This window comes from Camelina sativa, chromosome 11, assembly GCF_000633955.1.
Source record: "Camelina sativa cultivar DH55 chromosome 11, Cs, whole genome shotgun sequence".
Lineage (NCBI taxonomy): Eukaryota > Viridiplantae > Streptophyta > Magnoliopsida > Brassicales > Brassicaceae > Camelina > Camelina sativa.
Window position 1 is genome coordinate 36,925,328 of NC_025695.1, and position 12,509 is coordinate 36,937,836.

General features: G+C 35.0%; 2 protein-coding genes across 3 annotated transcripts; both read right to left on the reverse strand.

Annotated features, from left to right (window-relative positions):
• Positions 5,733-8,897, reverse strand: LOC104725340 (peptidyl-prolyl cis-trans isomerase FKBP65; the record flags this gene model as incomplete). Its single annotated transcript, XM_010443980.2, is given in 13 exon segments — positions 5,733-6,011; positions 6,100-6,205; positions 6,275-6,402; positions 6,494-6,640; positions 6,716-6,838; positions 6,928-7,103; positions 7,202-7,291; positions 7,390-7,587; positions 7,676-7,756; positions 7,840-7,914; positions 8,008-8,268; positions 8,576-8,662; positions 8,756-8,897. Coding segments are annotated over 13 exon segments (1,665 nt in total), but the record flags the coding sequence as incomplete, so codon positions are not given.
• LOC104725341 (peptidyl-prolyl cis-trans isomerase FKBP15-2) lies at positions 9,617-11,570 on the reverse strand. Of its 2 annotated transcripts, none has more exons than XM_010443981.2 (6): positions 11,454-11,570; positions 10,810-10,859; positions 10,427-10,489; positions 10,230-10,320; positions 10,009-10,113; positions 9,617-9,925 (listed from the first exon to the last, which is right to left on the reverse strand). In XM_010443981.2, the coding sequence occupies exons 1-6, from the start codon at positions 11,518-11,520 to the stop codon at positions 9,810-9,812; spliced, it is 492 nt and encodes a 163-aa protein (XP_010442283.1). In that variant the 5' UTR covers positions 11,521-11,570; the 3' UTR covers positions 9,617-9,809. The 2 variants fall into 2 exon arrangements, with proteins under 2 accessions (XP_010442283.1, XP_010442284.1); XM_010443982.2 differs by lacking the exon at positions 11,454-11,570 and adding an exon at positions 11,012-11,170.

The following is a 12,509-nucleotide window of genomic DNA, read 5'->3' on the forward strand; positions in this document are numbered from 1 at the left end:
AGTGGGGTGAATTGTAACACCCCAATTTCAGGGACATGCGGAGAGGCTTAAAAGAGTTGATTTGACTAACTATGTTACCAAAAGTGTATTTATCTTTTCAGTCAAGGGTCCCTAGAGAATTCCAGAGTTAAGCGTGCTTATGCTGGAGTAGTTTCAGGATGGGTGACCTTCCGCTAAGTGATTTTCGAAACTGTGCGAGTGAGGACAAAACACTAGGAAAGATTATGTGGTGATTTGTAGGAACGGTAACAAGGCTTTAAAGCCTCCCACACGTAGCTAACCGACAGTCGAATTTGAATGGGCTCACGGGTCTAGTGAGAAGACGTGAGACCCATTAAGGAAGGTGGACCCATGAATTTGGAGTAGACATGGGACCCACTAATAGGTGGCAGTCGGGACGTTACAATTAACCTTATGCAGTGTAGTATATAAGGTCTCAATCAATGATGGATGAGCCAATGAATAAAATTTAAGACAATCTAGAGATGGGAGTTTCAACTATCAACCTAGGGTGAAACAAAAATGCAATAAACTAATCAACTTAAAGGTAGTACTACTAATACTAAACTACAAATTAAAAGAGATGCAAATTAGAACAAACTAGAATGATTCAGAACAATAACTACTAAACGATCATGCAAACGAGTAAGCAAACAAACGAGTGTAATAAGAACCAAGATCGAGTGCAGTAAGAACAAAAAATTAAATGCAAGATTTAGAATAAACCAATGAACAATAAGGTCCTAAAGATAGAAATAATTGGTTGGCAGTAAACTTAGTCTATCTGGAATGGTTACCAAACTCACAAAGAGCTAATCCCTAGAAAATAAACATAAAAGACTTACTAATCCATTCTTATGATAATAACAACCAAGTTCAATCACTTCTAGACCTAATTCTCATTAGCTAGAACATACATTAAATTCAATTTCATTACTATCAATAATCACCCTAGGCAATCAATCTCTTGCGTTAGGCATAAAAATTTCTAGTATTAGTCATTCAAACATTTCATTACACCTTTTTGGTGCTGAAACATCTAGGATCTAATTCTAACTTCTCAGAAAGGAAAGAGCATTAAGAGCACCTAATCCAAAAGGGATTCTTTGTAATATAAGCTTTCACATCCTAAACAGACTAAATTCATTACCAACCTAACATATCCTTAAGAACATAATCATTACTCAGACTTAATAAACATGATTATGAACTCAAACCCATATATTGCTAAAACTTGCATATTGCATAGATAATGATGCGATAAAAACCTTTATAGAAAGAAGTATAATGCAAATTAAAAACAGAATTAATGATATTTAGATTACAAGTATGAGGTGGCTACAAAAACCCTAGAGCCAAAAAACGAGATATCTCTGGTCAAAAGATTGACAAGCCTATTTATAGAAAAGGAAGGAAGCCCTAGTTAGCTAGAAGACAAAATAGAGAGTCTGCGGGTTGGTCACAGACACACACTCAGACACACGCTCGGCCGTATGCTCCTCCGGGTTATGGTCGAGTGCCTTTTCCTTTTATAAATCCTCACGGTCGAGTGCCTTGACTGCTCGGTCGTTGCAACAACCCGACCATTTTGTTTTAATACCCTAATATCTAGTGATCCCATACTCACTAGCAACCTAACTCAATCAAACAACAACGGATAACATGAAACAAAACCATTAATCCAATAACTAACAATAAATAAATGATTAACCATAATTCCAACATCCAAATCATGTCATGAAATCATAGAACCATCAACCTAGCATTCGTTATAGACAACTATGTTCTAATCTAGCATCCTAACAAAAGCACATAACAAATAATCGAGCCTCTAGAACATCCTCCTCTTCGAGGCCTTGATTCCACGATCACACTTTGCCTTTACCTGTACCGCAACACAAAAGAGATGCATAAATATTCCCAGAACTACTTAATGAGACAATCCTCCCATCTATTGGGCTATACACACAAGCAATAAGATCTCCTCACGCCACAATCAACAAACAACAAACAAACGGGGCAATACGCAAAGCAAACAAAACATCAGCCGCTTGCTGAGGAGGGTGTCGACCGACACTGGTCACCTGATGACGACTGACACCAAATTGGTGTCGACCGACACCTACTCGACATCTCCAAAAACTCTAACTGTGTCGACCAACATTGCCACATGGTGTCGACCGACACTCACCAAAGCCCTTGCGCCGTCCTTGCATTGGTATCGACTAACACTCTCTTGGTGTCTACCGACACCGAAGGCCAACATCGATTCTCTTCGATCATAAGCTCCGAATCTCGCCTCCAAATACCTCACACGTGTCCAAGGCATTCCCAGAAGTTAATCCAAGCCACATGAGCCACAAAAATGACATTAACCTCAAAAGGAAACAATCACACAACACAAAAAGTCACAGAAACAGACATCTTAGCTTAGATAAGCTATGGTCATGCACTCACCATTGCAAAACAGAGAGATCTAAAGCCAAACGACGAAGCTAGCACCACAACAACCTTCCCCACACGTCCTTAGCCTTAGATCCACACTTTTAAGGAAGAATACTCACCAACAGAGACAAAGAATCTCCAAAAACCTCAAGAACACTCACTGGAAAACTCTCTCCTCTTTTTTTCTCTCTAGAACGTGTCAAAAGCAGCTAAAAGACTTGGGAAGTCGAGTTTTTTCTTTATAAACTCGAATCTTAGGGTTTCTCTAAACCGACCACGCAAAGCGAAAAATTAAAATCGAACCGATTAACCCGTCCAGATAAGGTGTCGATTGACACCACCAACAGTGTCGATCGACACTCTCACCAAATTTCCAAAATTCGGTTCAAGGGTCTTACAGTCGTGTGTAGACTCGAGTCCTCTTCATTTCTTCTTTGAGCCTTTTTTTCTTTGTTGAGGATCTCCTCATGCTATCAACTCCTTAGTGCTTCCAGATCACCTAATACCTATTTATGCAAACAAACATATAAATATAAAAGCTATGCAATTCTACTCTAATGCATAAAATATAAATAAAAGACATGAAAACATGAGAATCTAATCCTAAAAATGCTAAACAGGAGCTAAATACATACTAAAACAAGATAAAATACATAGATATCAATTGCACACCTTACATGAAAAAAACTCCCGACTACACACCAAATCTTTTCTAAGTTGCCTCTTTAGAACCCCTTACATATTATCATTTGAAGATGTATTGTATATAATAATGGTAAACACTTTCTTATGCAAACCCCATGCTTTCAACAGCTCCATCAGTTTCATAACCAATGCAATACCCGAATAAAGTGGTGGAAAAACACAAAATGATACTATCTTTACTTGTAAATTTCAGTTTGCATCGATATAATCAGCAGCCAAGCATAAATACCTCCATAGTGATTGCTCTCCACAGATCAGTAGTCACACAAATTCTACCACGAATCTCACTTAAAATCTGCCTAAATGTGTCTTGTCTCACTTATGTTATTTATTCACATCATTTATAATTGATACAAATATTTTGAATTGGTTGAAATAATTGTTTGATTTGATTAGTGTAATCGATGGAAATATGCCCCAACTGCAAAAAAAAAAAAAAAAAAAAANCTGCCTAAATGTGTCTTGTGTCGCTTATTTTATTTATTCACATCATTTATAATTGATACAAATATTTTGCATTGGTTGAAATAATTGTTTGATTTGATTATTGTAATCAATGTTAATATGCACCAACTACAACAAAAAAAAAAAAAAAAAAAGATTTTAATTTTGCATTAGTTAATATTTGCATCAATTTATTAAAATGACATTAATATTTACAATGGTTATAACAAGTTATGTCAAGTATTTACATCATTCATAAATAATTGATGTTAAAATGAATAAAAGAATGTTTAAGTTATTTTTAAAATAAATTAATTTATTAATTAAAACGAAAGCAAATTATTAAATTCGTTTGAGTGGTCTGAAAATCAGAACTTCTTTCAGAGTAGCTTATTAAATTTACATTTTTGACACCATTAAAAACATAAAGGTCATTTCATATTGAAAACCTATGAATCCTTTATTTTGGAGTGCAAGTAATGTACGACATTAAAAAATGGAGTAAATAAGTGATGTTAAAATAAATAAAAGAATATTCTAACTCGATTATAAAGGCATGCTCTGAAAAAAATGTTCTGATTTTGTTTTTTCTTGGTAAGTTCCATTCACATTGCCTCGGACAAACAATATTAGTACCCACATCAAAATTTGCCACATAACTGATGCATTCTTGAGATAGCTTCGTTGAGACCACCATCCTTCAAGTTTATCCAAAACATACATCACACAAAAAAATCTTATGTTTTTCATCCATGTTTATGCCAAGATCTCATGTTCAATTTAATCATCAATGTGTACCACAACTTCCCTAAATTCCACTAGAGCACACGACTTCATATCTCTATTTATATTTCTGAATCTCACAAATATTGTTGGAAAAACTCCAGTAAACCCATAAATGGTTGGAAATAATGATCTAGGACTATCTATTGGATGATCCAATAGATACATATCATCGACTTTATTTCATCTTTTTGGCAACTCTTGAAGTAACAACTATCTACTCGTTTTGTATCCAAAATCTAAAATATGTGGTCTAGGTTCTTGTATGTATAAAAAAATCCGTTTTCTTTCTTTGTCTTTAACTTTCCGGTTAAATTAGTTGTGTGAATTTCGCTTGCACAAATACCTTTGTGTCCTTGTAAAATTGTTTAAAGTCAAAACAAAAAGCAGCTAATATTAGTTCAATTAGTTTTGTAGTTCACAATTCTTTTCTTTTTTTTTTTTTGGTGTTATGTTTTTTTTTTCTCTTTTTTTGTTTTCTCTCAATATTTGTCATTTTGACATTTTATTCAAGAAAACTTGTTAGAAATATTCTTTTGTTGTTTTCAAAAATATCATTTGTTTGATCATTTTCATTTTTGCTATCTTTTACATAATTACAATACATTTAATAAACTTCTAAATTTTTTTTAGGTTTACATTCTCTATTTTACATTTAGATATATAATTTTGAGAAAGTTAAGTTCAGTATTTGGAGTTTTGAAATTTAGAATTTAGTTATTTTGTATATTAAACAAGTATATTATCAAAAGTAGACAATATGAGAGGGAAGACTAACATGTATGTTTCCCGTTGTGCTTCTGTCTTCTCATTGATATAGTTAATTAGATTGTAATTCCACGTTGTTTGTTTTGTGCAAGCTTACCCTCCCATTCTACTCGTTCACTCTCTTCTGTTTCGTTCATTTAACGATGTTCTTTCTAAAAGCTAACTTACTGATATACATATATACCCGGTATGGCGGTATCATGTCTATCTTAAACATCATCCCAGCTCTACGACTCTTCCCCTTCATAGTCCCATATGTTCCGATTGAGAACATGTCTGTAACCAGATTTGGGGCCAGGATAATTTGTTTTAAGTTTGGAAGTCCTTACTAGTGGGTAGTCACTAGTCACTAAACAGCCGGGGATACCCTCTGTGGCCGATCTAGTCGCATATACTGGATCAGAACCTTTGGTTGATCCAACAAACATCCAAAGATATTCCTCTGATTCAGGATTTAATGAACTTGGCAAACTAGGAATGGTACTTATGCCACAACTGTTTCAGGACTTGGCTTAAGTCAGAGTTGGCTTTAACATCTCTTATGCCACAACTGTTTCAGGACTTGTTATTGTATAAACAACTGTTTATTGACCGCATAATTTGCATGGGTCTCCAATACGAATTGGTCCACGCTAAACCCTTAAAGATTCCTAAAGTACTTGGAGCGGATCCTCGTTTATTACAAGTCTGTTTATATTTTTATTTCAACAGAGTAAAAGCCATACACACTAAGAATACAAAAGGTAACACAGAAATTTATAGATTTCAACTATTACTTTTTGGGATGAATGCTACTCTTTAAGAGATTTGCAAACTTAAGCCTTAGCGTCAATACTCATCGCTTGTGCTTCTTTCTGAGCTCCTTTCTGCACAAATCACAACGATTATTACTAAACATGAATTATTTGTTATCAATTCAACAAAGGCTAACTTTTCCCTATTAACGCTACTTACGTGTGGCTCCAACAATTTTGACAACATGTTGCTGTAGAATTTAGCATCTTTCTTGTTGTACTCTTTCACTTTCTCCTTCAACTTCATATATTCGATCTTCACCTCCCTGGAGAAACATACATGTTACAGCTGGAAGAAAAAAAAGAAGACAAAGAACCAATAAAACATTACTCACTTGTTGTCTGGATCAATTTCAAGAGCTTTCTTGATATCAAGCTCAGCCAAATCGAGATCAGCTGTCTCCATGTACGCATGTGCTCTCCTATACATCGCCTTCACATTTCTACCATCCATCTCCAACACCTATACACACATTTGTTTCATTCTTTACATTTAGCTCTTCTTCTCTAATTAGAATATCCAAAATTACTGACACTCAAATATTTTAATTTACCTTTGTGGACAATTTTGCAGCCTCCTTGTAGTCTCTCAGTTTCAGCTTGCAAGCAGCATTGTTCAGGTTACAGGCAATTTTTAAAGCTTTTGCTTTCTTTTTATCCTCTTCATCAAAAGCTGAGTCATATTCTATGTACTTGACACCCTGCAACCAAAATCTGATATTAGTTCTGAATCCAAATATACAGACATTGTTGAGGTACAAGGATCAAATCCAAACCCTCTCGTATCTCTTTGAAGCTCTTGCGTATTTGCCAGCCTTGAACAATGCATTTCCTTCTCCCTTCTTCTTGCCAGCGGCTTCTATCTTTTCCTTCGTGTCCATGTCCCAAGACTCTTTCTCCTACATTAATTCAGAAGAAGATGATATCCTTTAGCACACCAATAACATTGATCATGAAGAAAGAAGTAACACTTAGAAAACGCTCTCACCTTGATGAAGGATACCAGCTCGACCTCGTAGGATACAGTTGAGTTTGGTGGTATGACAGCCAGCTCCTGCTTTGATTCAGAAGAACCAAAAGCATATTCCGGTGACACCATGATGAATGCCACCTCACCCTTCTTCATGCCCATCACAGCTTTTTCGAGCCCTTCAATTACTTGTTCTGCACAGAACACCATCCTCTGTCACTTTAATATGATAGTTCGTGACATGCAAAATACAAAAAGGAAACAAGATTCCAGGCTCTATATATGTATGTACCTTCATCAGTTTTGAACTCAAATGGCTCGTCTTCATCATGACCTTTCTTCAAGAACACAGTTCCATCTTGAAGTTTACCAATCAACTTCACTGCAACAAACCAACATAACTAGGTTATCAGATTACACAACTTAATAATTAATATAGTATACATAAGCTTTTCATATCAGATTTTTAAAGATACTAACATTTGACAACCGCTCCTTCATTGGGACGCTCATATCCTTCTCCTTCTTTCAGTATTTTCTTAATGACTTTTTTGTCATCAGTCACTTCCACCACAGTCTTCCAAGAAACCAACTCAAGATCAATCTGAAGGGTCGCATTTGGTGGGATTGCAGCTTGGCAACCATCAAAAGATATTCTTCCAATTTCCCCAAAGCCATCTGTATCAGTCACATAAACAAGTCAGACCATATCTAAATTCAGTGCATCGCCGCAAACAAACGACAAACACCAATTAAAAAAACTCACATTGTGGCTTCACAGTTAAAAGAACCTTCTCCCCTCTTTTCATGGTTTTGACAGCCTTAGCAAGTGCAGGACATAAATGGCCTATTTCACGATAAGTATATCAGATCCTTATTCCAGTTGCGTATAACAACATTACCATCCGGATAAGGAAATAAAATACTAACCCTCCTTGACAGTGAACTCAGCACCATCAGACTTTCCAACAATGGTGCCATCCTCAAGCCGAGCTTCATACTTGACTGCAGCATATCAATGCCATTAAACCAATCAGAACCAATGTCTATAAGATTTTATGTCTCATAATAGGTTTATGGAAACAAAAGAAAACGCACCGTAAACTTCATCAAGATCCTTTGGCTTCTCCCATTTTTCTCCTTCCACAATTATTTTCTTAAACACCCCACCATCACCACATATATCCTTCACACTCCTCCATGATATCAACTCCACATCAAATTGAAGAGTAGCGTTCGGAGGAATGGTTGGAGGCGAGCCAGTTTCTCCATAAGCCAGCTCAGGAGGAATGGTGAAAACAGCATTTTCACCTTTCTTCATTGTCTTGATCCCTATATCCCATCCTTTTATCACATGTCCTAACCAATCAAGACCAAAGAAATTCAGAACTCAAAACATAAGATAACTCAAAACATATGAAAGGTTCTTGGCATCAATCACATAGCTACAGATCAAAACGTGACACGCAAATTCACAAGAGATATCACAGAACAGACTCTCAACTTGAACAAAAAAACCACATATCCTCACACAAACCAGCCTCAAAAGTGACTACACAGCCTAGAGTTTCCAAATGTGGCCACGCATCACTACACCATCCAAAAGCTTAATCTAAAAGCAGATAACAGCAAACAACTTCAACAAAACAAACAAGAAAAGGTCTACCTTGGCCAAGAGTAAATTTGAAAGGAGTTCCTCTGTCACGGCTTGAATCAAACTTCGTCCCATCTAACAATGTTCCCGTGTAATGCACTGCAAAAGAAATTAATCTCAGAACCTGATGATCACTCATATATCATCAGATCAGATACATAAGAAAAGAAGGACTAAGTGATTCAAATATACCTTCAACTTCATCTCCGTTCTCAGGCGTATCCCATTTTTCACCTTCCTTGACAAGCTTCTTCTTCAATCCTGATTTCCCGATCTCCTTCTCCTCGCCGATCTTTAAATAAGGAGCCGAGTCAGCTTCGTCGTCTTCTGGGAGATCCATATCCATCTCCTCCGGTTGTTCCTCTGCCGGAAACTGCTGCATGTCGAAATCGCCTTCCATTTTGCTGATCAAAGTTGAAAAGATGAGACTAGTGATTTTAAAAGTACAAAGAGAGCGTAACGAATTAATTGTTGACAAAAAGATGAGATCGATTGAGAAATTGTTAGATGAGATTTTATAGAGAGAAGAGAGAGTGTTTTGGGGGTTTCTAGAGTATTCTGACTTCATTGTAACTTTGAAATGAGAGAGAGAGAGAGAGAGCCCAAAAGAAGATTTGTCTCGATGTTTCTAGATACCGTTACTTTTCTTTGAGCGGGTCTTAGCTTTTAGAATTAGTAAATGAAATTAAAATACATTTGTTTGAAAGATTTATTAAATCAGCCAAATAATAATAAAAAAAAGGGCAATTTAAATATATATATTTCTCGTTTCTATATTGAAAATGGAAGTTTGAATGAAATTGATGAATTCATAAAATTCTAGTGTTATTCAGATCATTTGTAGATTTTTTTTGAATTTTAGTGTTATTCTTATTCAATCTAATTGATCATTGGATTGGATTAGATGGTATACTAAAATTCTACCCGGAAGAGTTTGGTAGTAGCGCACAATGATAAAAATTACAGAACTAGTTCTAATGTTCCCAAACTAGTTACATCCTATCATTGACGTTGTCGATAAGCCGAACTACGTAAGTTGATTTGGCTAATTAATTGACTAAGGGATGAGTCATTTTATAAAATGAAAAAGTTAAATGTCGCCACAACAATCATATCCTCATTGTTTACGCCTAAAAGCCAAACTCAAGTACTGAAACACTAGAAGAAGAAAAAAAAACGCCCATAGATAGTTTCTCCGTATTATCCTGAGAACTCTGAAGCAAACCATTGGAGAACGGAGACCGAATCATAGCTCGTCATCGCCATATCCCTCTCCGTCTTCATCTCCTCCATCTTCTTCTCCGCCAACTGGTTTTTCATTTATCGCAATAAGCTCCGTGTCAAATATCAATGTTGCACCACCTGAAAATTTGCAAGATTGTTTTTAGTTCTATTGTCAAGAGGAAACCATACTTTTCAGAAACATGAACACGCAGTATTTATACCGGGGATAGTAGGCGGAGAGCCGTGTTCTCCATATCCAAGTTTTGCGGGTATCTTTAACTTCCGCTTCTCACCTACACACGCTCCTAGCAAACCTTGATCCCAACCTGCAACCAAAACCAGAACATCACTATTTACCATTGGAGAGAAATCAAGAGAATGGAACAAAACAAAAGAGAGATACAAAAGCCAAAAAAGCAAGTGGGTTAAACCAAGTCACTACCTTTAATAACCTGACCACTTCCTAGTTGAAACTCAAACGGATCACCCCTTTCAAAACTCGAATCGAATACAGTTCCATCAGTAAGTTTCCCCTGCCACAATAACACTAAGTTATAATAAGACAACAAAAACAACACCAAACATGTCTTCATAACAATGATTTGAATCCGTCTTTGTCGAAAATCTGGTCAAGCTTACCCTATAATGCACCTTGATTTTATCACCTTTGTGAGCCCGAACTTCACACGTTTTTGGCTTAAACTGCAACCACCAAAAGAAAAGAAGATTATAAAAATCTAACTCTTTATTATCTTTGAATCCAATCAAGAAACCCAAGTATCTTGCAAATTTGCTGACAAGATCCAAACACCTCACCTAAACATAATGGTCAAATTAATACACTCTTACTATATTCTAGTACCTATCAGAAGAAGAAACCAAAACAGAACAACAAGACAAAAGAAAGAATGCTTTTTTTAGACCAAGCAAAACCAAAATTGTTTATAAATTCACATTAACAGTATGACACTAAGATCGCTCATTTAGTCATTTGCTGATCGCGAAAAAAATAATAACTTTACCTTAACCCCGATCTGCAATTCAGACACGTCTGCCGTCTTCTTAGCAAAACCTGTACAGTGACAAAACATGAAAAAAAGAACAGATCCAATTCAAGTAGTTATATAGAAGAAATTGAGATTAGGTTGAAACAAAGAGATCATGTTCTATCACATCAGACAATGTGAAGAAGTAAATCTTGATAAAATAAACAGGAATCAGAACCTTGGAATGAAATGAGAGAGAGGAGGATCAAAAAGAGGGAGTAACGGAGACACATCTTGTTCGCCGTAATCGCGTCTTCTCACACTCCCTTCTCAGCTTTCTCCTTTTCTTCAGTGATTTGTTGTTGTTTCACATCTCACTATCTCAGAGACAATCTTATCTTATTGGACCTAAATATGATGTGGTTGTTTTGGGCTTTCTCCTAGACCATTTTCCTAGCTTGGAAAATACTATGTTTGGATAATGTTCCTCCTACTATGTATGTGGTTGTTTTACTCTATTTCAGTATTTCTTACTCTAAAAAAAATATTTTAAGTTTATTATATATTTTTNGTTATTATATAGAAGAAACTGAGATTAGATTGAAACAAAGAGATCATGTTCTAGCACATCAGACAACGTGAAGAAGTAAATATTGATAAAAGAAAACAGGAATCAGAACCTTGGAATGAAATGAGAGAGAAGAGGATCAAAAAGAGGGAGTAACGGAGACACATCTTGCTCGCCATAATCGCGTCTTCTCACACTCCCTTCTCTGCTTTCTCCTTTTCTTCAGTGCTTTGTTGTTGTTTCACATCTCAGAGACAATCTTATTGGGCCTACATATGATGTGGTTGTTTTGGGCTTTCTCCTAGACTATTTTCCTAGCTTAGAAAATATCAAAATACTATGTTTGGATAATGTTCCTCCTACTATGTAGTTGTTTTACTCTACTTCAGTATTTCTTACTTTAAAACAAATATTTTAAGTTTATTATATATTTTTATTTTGTTCTTAATTTCTAATATAACCCTTTAGTTTTAAAATCTACAAATTATTTTCACTTATTTTAGTTTTAACAAAAAAATCAATAAATTAAAATCTATATAATAATAACAATCTGAATAAATGCCAACAACAGTTGTGATTTTTCATTGTACCTTTTCGTTAATTAATTTTTTGATATTTATTTAGAAGAAAATCATACAATTACGTCTGTTTATTGTAGGGGTGTGTCTTTTAGAATAAAGGAAAATCATACAATTGTTTATGTTCATTGTAGAGTTGTTCATTTTTACCATATACTATTCACAAGTTTTCGTTCCAATAATTATATTTATGTCTTTTAAACTCTATATTTATATTTGTCTCTTCTTAGATAACTAACAATACATTGTTCGCTGACACAACTTTTTTTGTTTCATGTTGAATCTAACTAATATGAATTTTAATATTTAATATTCAACATTTTTCTATATATAACTAAAGATTTTAGAAATGATTATAAAAATATAGAAATTTAATCTATATAATAATAACAATCTGAGTTAATGCCAACAACAGTTGCGATTTTTCGTCGTACCTTTCATTAAATAATTTTTTAATATTTATTTTGAAAAATCGTACGGTTACGTCTTCATATAATTGTTTCTGCTCATTGTAGAGTTGTGCATTTTCACCATATCTTATTCACAACTTATATTTATGTCTTTTGAACTATATATATATATATATATAT

Excerpts from the sequence above, each read along its gene's own strand:
- LOC104725341 (XM_010443981.2), bottom strand. The coding sequence starts at position 11,520 with ATGGCGAGCAAGATGTGTCTCCGTTACTCCCTCTTTTTGATCCTCTTC. Across the intron at positions 10,860-11,453 it reads CTCTCTCATTTCATTCCAAG|GTTTTGCTAAGAAGACGGCA; the intron begins GTTCTGATTCCT and ends GTCACTGTACAG. Across the intron at positions 9,926-10,008 it reads CTCTCCGCCTACTATCCCCG|GTGGTGCAACATTGATATTT; the intron begins GTATAAATACTG and ends GCAAATTTTCAG.